The sequence below is a fragment of the Scyliorhinus torazame genome, chromosome 31 (assembly GCF_047496885.1).
Source record: "Scyliorhinus torazame isolate Kashiwa2021f chromosome 31, sScyTor2.1, whole genome shotgun sequence".
Lineage (NCBI taxonomy): Eukaryota > Metazoa > Chordata > Chondrichthyes > Carcharhiniformes > Scyliorhinidae > Scyliorhinus > Scyliorhinus torazame.
In genome coordinates this window covers 36,123,467-36,129,913 of record NC_092737.1, presented here as the reverse complement: position 1 = coordinate 36,129,913, position 6,447 = coordinate 36,123,467, and the positions used below count along the sequence as shown (strand labels likewise).

Genomic DNA, 6,447 nt, shown 5'->3' with positions numbered 1-6,447 from the left:
TCCATTTGCCACCTCTCAGCCCAGCGCTGCAGCTTATCTATGTCACTCTGTAACTTGTAACATCCTTCCGCACTGTCCACAGCTTCACCAACTTTAGTGTCATCTGCAAATTTACTCACCCATCCTTCTACGCCCTCCTCCAGGTCATTTATAAAAATGACAAACAGCAGTGGCCCCAAAACAGACCCTTGTGGCACACCACTAGTAACTGAACGCCAGGCTGAACATTTCCCAGCAACCACCACCCTCTGTCTTCTTACAGCTAGCCAATTTCTGATCCACATCTCTAAATCACCCTCAATCCCCAGCCTCCGTATTTTCTGCAATAGCCTACCGTGGGGAGCCTTATTGTGCATGGAACTCAGAAAGCCAGCACACCGGGGCAGCAGGGAATCGGAAGGGTAATCGAATGTTGGCCCTGATTTCAAGGGAGTTGGAGTATGAGAGTTGGAAAGTCTTGGTGCTACTGTACAAGGTACAGATGAGACCACATCTGGAGCACTGGGAGCAGGTTTGGTCCCCTTGTTGAAGAAAATATATTGTTTAATTAGAGGCGGTTCAGGGAAGATTTACTGGGGTGATCCCCGGTACGGAGGGATTGCCTTCTGAGCAAAGGTTAAACAGGTCAGGATTCTACTTATTGGAATTCAGACGAATGAGAGGGAATCTCATTGAAACAACAGATTCTTCAGGGGCTTGACAGGGTTAATACGGATAGGATGTTTCCCCGCGTGGGAGAGTCTGGAGCCAGAGGGCGTAGACTCTGAGTAAAAGGGGGGCCAATTTCAGGCTGCGATGAGGAGGAATCTCGTCTCTCAGAGTATGTGGAAGCCCTGGCCACAGAGAGCTGTGGGGGCCTTGTGTACATTTAAGGCTGAGATGGATTCTCGATTCAGCCGAGGGGATGGAGGACCCGCGGAGAGGGCTGGAACGCGGAATGTCGGATCAGTCCCGCTCCTCGATCTGTCGGAGGTGTGCGGGGTGGTTTGTCCTGGGTTGGCGAGGGGCGAGGTTCACCAGAAAGGAACCGGATTGGCACTTCAGTTTCCACCTTGCATCTCAAGCTGTGCTCTGACATTTGCCGAAATGAAGAGATTTCACCAATTCCTTCTCTCCTCTCCTCTCTCTCTCTCTCTCTCTCTCCCTCCCTCCCTCTCCAGGGCCTCCACCAGCAACAAGGCCCGAAGGAAAAGGACGGGAAGCTTCTGGAGGTGATCGAGCGCAAGCGGTGCCTGTGCAAGGAGATCAAATCCCGGCACAGGCCGGACAGAAGCCTATGCAAACAAGACAGTATGCCTATCCTTCCCAGCTGGAAAAAGGGCATGGATACTCGGAAATCCGGGACACCGCCATGCCAGCGACAGCACACCGTCCTTTGGGACACAGCGATTTGACAGTGCCCCCTTTTCCTTTTCAACCCCCCCCCCCCTCGCCCGCCCCAACCCAGGAGAAAAGGGAAAAGCTGGGCGCCCGGGACTACGACCTTTGAACTCCACGGATCAGGCTCTCGGGCCTAGGTCGTCGGGCTGGGGCTCGGGGAGCCTGGATTGTAAATCGCCTGAAAGACCCCACCCCTTGCCCCTGAACGGTACCCCTTCCCCGCCCCCGAATCCCCCTCATCGCATCATCTTACGACGGTGCAGCAGACTGAATCTTCGGGAAACACACGCCTCTCAGCAAAAATAAATCAAAATAAGCGGCAGACCACCCTCCCGGGGTCCGGCTGCCTTGGCACTGGGAGCCGAGGGCCCCCCCCTCGACCCCGCGACAACCGGACTGCACCAATCGGCGGGCGAGGAGAACGCAGAAAGGCAACGTGGATCCATCGAACAGGCCGGTTGCTGTCACCCACAGGGGACCAATGATGGGTGGGGTTGGGTGAGGGGGGGGGGGGGGGGGGCGTCTTTGCCGGAGCTTGACGTTTGACGCGTTTCCCCCCCCCCCCTCCCCCCCATTGGGCGAGAGAATGATGATGCGGAGCCCAGGGGGAATCCGTCCTTGTTTAGTCTTCATTGGTGCACGCGCGCCCGCCGCCAATCAGCGTGAGAACTGGGGGAGGCCCAATCCCTCCACCCACCGCCGACTCTTCCCCCCCTTCTCCCCGACACGCAAAACCTCTGGGGGGTAGGGGGGGGGGACCCACTCCCAGGTGATTTCCCGGCCCCTCCCCCTGCCCCGCCAACCCGCCGGGGCCCCTAATAGGTTAAGCCGGCCCGTACGTTCCCAGAACGCCGTTGCGCGGTCGACAGGCCGAGGCTCCGCCCTCCGCGTTGCCCTGCGAAGCCCCGGGCCTCCCCTCGCCGAGAGAGAGAGGCCAGCCCACCTCCAAAATCAGGTCATCCCACGGGTGAGGTGGGATCACGCCCGAGGCCCCCCCCCCCGGGAGTGGGCGGGAGGGGGCCAGGGGGACACTGAACGGGGGGGGGGGGGGGATGCGGTAACGTCCGGGGTCACCGTGCCGACGGCAGGAAGAGCGCAGAAGGGTTGGCATTTCTGAAAAAAGAGGGAATGAGAGCGAGAGAGAGAGAGAGAGAGAGAGCAGGAGGACAGGTTCAATACGGTTCCCTCAAAGCACTGGGGATCCTCTCGTGCACAATTCAAGGTTAAACCCGTTGGGCAGTGTAGACAACGCTGCTTCGTTCAACTAGGAGCTCAAAGTGGGAGAAGTGAGGATTTTACAGCACGTCAGGTACAGAATCTGTATCTAACCCCGTGCTGTACCTGTCCTGGGAGTGTTTGATGGGGACAGTGTAGAGGGAGCTTTACTCTGTATCTAACCCCGTGCTGTCCCTGTCCAGGCAGTGTTTGATGGGGACAGTGTAGAGGGAGCTTTACTCTGTATCTAACCCCGTGCTGTCCCTGTCCAGGCAGTGTTTGATGGGGACAGTGTAGAGGAGAGCTTTACTCTGTATCTAACCCCGTGCTGTCCCTGTCCAGGCAGTGTTTGATGGGGACAGTGTAGACTGAGCTTTACTCTGTATCTAACCCCGTGCTGTACCTGTCCTGGGAGTGTTTGATGGGGACAGTGGAGAGGGAGCTTTACTCTGTATCTAACCCCGTGCAGTCCTGTCCAGGGAGTGTTTGATGGGGACAGTGTAGAGGGAGATTTACTCTGTATCTAACCCCGTACTGTACCTGTCCTGGGAGTGTTTGATGGGGACAGTGTAGAGGGAGCTTTACTCTGTATCTAACCCCGTGCTGTACCTGTCCTGGGAGTGTTTGATGGGGGACAGTGTAGAGGGAGCTTTACTCTGTATCTAACCCCGTGCTGTACCTGTCCTGGGAGTGTTTGATGGGATAGTGTAGAGGGAGCTTTACACTGTATCTAACCCCGTGCTGTACCTGTCCTGGGAGTGTTTGATGGGGACAGTGTAGAGGGAGCTTTACTCTGTGTCTAACCCCGTGCTGTACCTGTCCTGGGAGTGTTTGATGGGGACAGTGTAGAGGGAGATTTACTCTGTATCTAACCCCGTGCTGTACCTGTCCTGGGAGTGTTTGATGGGGACAGTGTAGAGGGAGATTTACTCTGTATCTAACCCCGTGCTGTACCTGTCCTCGGAGTGTTTGATGGAGACAGTGTAGAGGGAGCTTTACTCTGTATCTAACCCCGTGCTGTACCTGTCCTGGGAGTGTTTGATGGGGACAGTGTAGAGGGAGCTTTACTCTGTATCTAATCCGTGCTGTACCTGTCCTTGGGAGTGTTTGATGGGGACTGTGTCTCTCTCTCTCTCACTCTGTCTCTCTCTTTCTCAATCTCACTCTCTCTCTCTCTCTTTCTCTCGCTCTCTCACTCTCTCTGTCTCTCTCTATCGATCTCGCTCTCTCACTCTCTTTCTCTATCTGTCTATCCCTTTTGTCTGTCTAAATTTCTCTCTCTGTCTCTCACTCTCTGTCCCTGTCTCTGTCTCTCTCAGTCTCTGTCCCTCTCTCTCTCTCTCTCTATCTGTCTCCCTCTCTGTCTCTCTCTTTCTCTCTCTATCTGTCTCACTCACTGCCTCTCTCTGTCTCTTTTCTCTCTGTCTCTCGCTCACTCTCTGTGCCTCTCTCTTTCTCTCTGTCTCTCTCTTTCTCTTTCTCTCTCTGTCTCTCTGTTTCTCTCCCTCTGCCCAGTGAATGCCCTGGGGGAGAGGGCGGGTTCATTCCCCGTAGATGGGGCTCTGAGCTGGCACTCCCACTCGGTGGGGCCCGGGTTCGAACCCCGACACGCCAGCTAGGGGGCGGTATAAGTCCAGTGTGTTAACATTCCCAGGAATGTTGAATCCATCATCGATGGTGCTGAGGGTTCACTCACAGCCTTTGGGGGAGGAAATCGGCCATCCTCACCCAGTCCGGCCTACGAAGGGCTCCAGAACCACAGCAATGCGGTTAATCTTAGCTTCCCCTCCGAAATGATCCTAGCAATTGCCACTTGGTCCGATTGGAGAAGACGGTTCCTCAAGGGGCAGTTACCCGTCGGCAACCAAGACTGGCCTCCTCGGAGACGCCCGTGTCCCGAGGACGATTACGTTTAGAAAGGCATCGGATGACCACAGGCACAGGGGACCGGGGCCTGAGGCCTAGCTTGCAGGCCTCTGCGACTCCAGCGCCACTCTGAGATTGTTTCCGTGGCTAATCCTCAAGCATACCTCTCTCTCTCTCTCTCCCTCTGAGTCCAGAAGGGACTGTTCGGGCCTAGTGTGGGAGGCCAGAGCCTTTGAGGACACTGGACTCCCTTGGGTGCCCTGTTTGAGGAGCGGGTGGAGGGGGGGGCTGGGTGCGAGCAGAAGCCCCAAGACCCGGAATTGCCAACGGGGACCTCGGCAGCGTTGGTCGGGTTAAGCCAATCTTTTCACACCAGGCTCCAAATGTACCAGTGACCCAGGCCTGCACCAACCAAAGACAACAACATTATTTAAAATATATATATCTGTATATATAAAATGTATTTACATGTGAATATTTATTGAGACCCAGGGTCTGTCTGGCAATGAATGGGACTCCCATCTGCTTGCTTTCTATCCCCACCAAGTACTTCCTGTCGGAGGTCAGATCTCTCCCCCACCACCCCGCCAACGCCCCCCCCCCCCCCCCCCCCCCCCCAACGTTCCTCTCCACCACCCTCCCCCGCCCTTCTTCCTTTTTGGTCCCTCCAACATAAACCCCGCGTTCCGCCCTCAAAGGCAAGGGAGGGGTGGTGGTGGGGGGGGCGGGGGGGGGGGGGGGGGGGGGCGGGGGGGGCGGAGACAGGGCGGGGTCAGGTGAAGCGGGGAGAGGGCAGGACCCTCGGGCTTGACACCTCCCCTCCCCCCCACCCCCCCCACACGCATCCCTCTCCCCCGCCCCCCCCACCCCCCTCCCGGGAACCCGCCGCCAATCAACACTTTTCCACCTTCCCCCCCCCCCCCCCCCGCAAAGAAAAAACTCCAATCGGCCAATGGGTTTGGCCTGGTTCATCAAGATAAATGGACAAATTTTTTTTAAACGCCCGCCACGCTCTACCGCATAGAATCTCGAACTATCTTGTGTAGGCTATGATGGTACTTGCATTGAGTCCAGTTTTAATGATTGTCAGTTCGAGAGGAAAAGAGAAAACCCGCCGTGTGTGGCAAAGCTGTACGGTGATTCCGATTATTTTATTTTTTAATTTATCTCCGCTCGTATAAAATGGAGCCAGGTTCACCGATTCCTTTGTCCAGAAGTTGTCTTTGGTCTTCGGTGACATCCTGCCTGTCCCAGGCCTCGTGCTCCGGGCCTTTTCCGACTAGGCCGCAGCCTAGCTCTTGACGCGAGGTGCGGTGTGGCGAGGGGAGGGCTGTTTGCATCGGTGGGGGGGGGGGGGGTGTGGGGGGGTGTGGGGGGGAGGGGGGGGGGTGGGTGGGGGGGAGGGGGGGGGGTGGGGGGGGGGGGGTGGGGGGGGGTGGGGGGGGAGGGGGGGGTGGGGGGGGGGTGGTTTGGGAGGGAGAGGCTTCCCGAAGAGACCGAAAGGTGTCGGGGGGCCCAAAAGGGACGGACGGGCGCCAAGTGCGTGTCGGGAAGCGGGAACGTGGCCAACCACGCTGTGACGGCTGACCCGGTAAGTGTGGGCGGGGGAAAATCGAATGGGAAACGCTGACGGAAAAATAAATTGCAGCAGGTGTGAAGGAGCGATGCGTTGCGTCCGGCACATATTTTACAATGTGCATGAATCCAGATGTCGTGTCGCGAAGCAGATTTTCCCCCTCTATATTGGCGGCATTGGCAAGATCTTCAACCAGTTATGTATTGGGTACATAGAATCCTGCATTGCAGAAGAGGCCATTCAGCCCATCGAGTCTGCACTGAAACTTCGAAGAACACCCGATCCAGGCCCACTTCCCCCGCCCCTTCGCCGTAACCCCACCGAACCTGCACATCTTTGGACACGAAGGGGGCAATTTAAACATGGTCAATCCACCCAACCTGCACATCTCCTTCTCTGAGGAAGGATGT

General features: G+C 56.8%; 2 protein-coding genes across 2 annotated transcripts in view; both read left to right on the top strand.

The window, feature by feature from the left end:
- The window catches only part of LOC140404548 (uncharacterized), an 18,005-nt gene extending 17,396 nt beyond the window's left edge, over positions 1 to 609 (top strand). The window contains exon 6 of the mRNA XM_072493151.1: positions 552 to 609. Within this exon, the coding sequence (XP_072349252.1) occupies positions 552 to 609 (58 nt within the window). The remainder of the gene's footprint in view (positions 1 to 551) is intronic.
- Positions 1 to 1,863, top strand: part of LOC140404784 (neuronal tyrosine-phosphorylated phosphoinositide-3-kinase adapter 1-like) — a 136,287-nt gene extending 134,424 nt beyond the window's left edge. The window contains 1 exon segment of the mRNA XM_072493527.1: positions 1,161 to 1,863. Within this exon segment, the coding sequence (XP_072349628.1) occupies positions 1,161 to 1,394 (234 nt within the window). The 3' untranslated portion in view covers positions 1,395 to 1,863.
- The last annotated feature ends 4,584 nt before the right edge of the window (positions 1,864 to 6,447 follow it).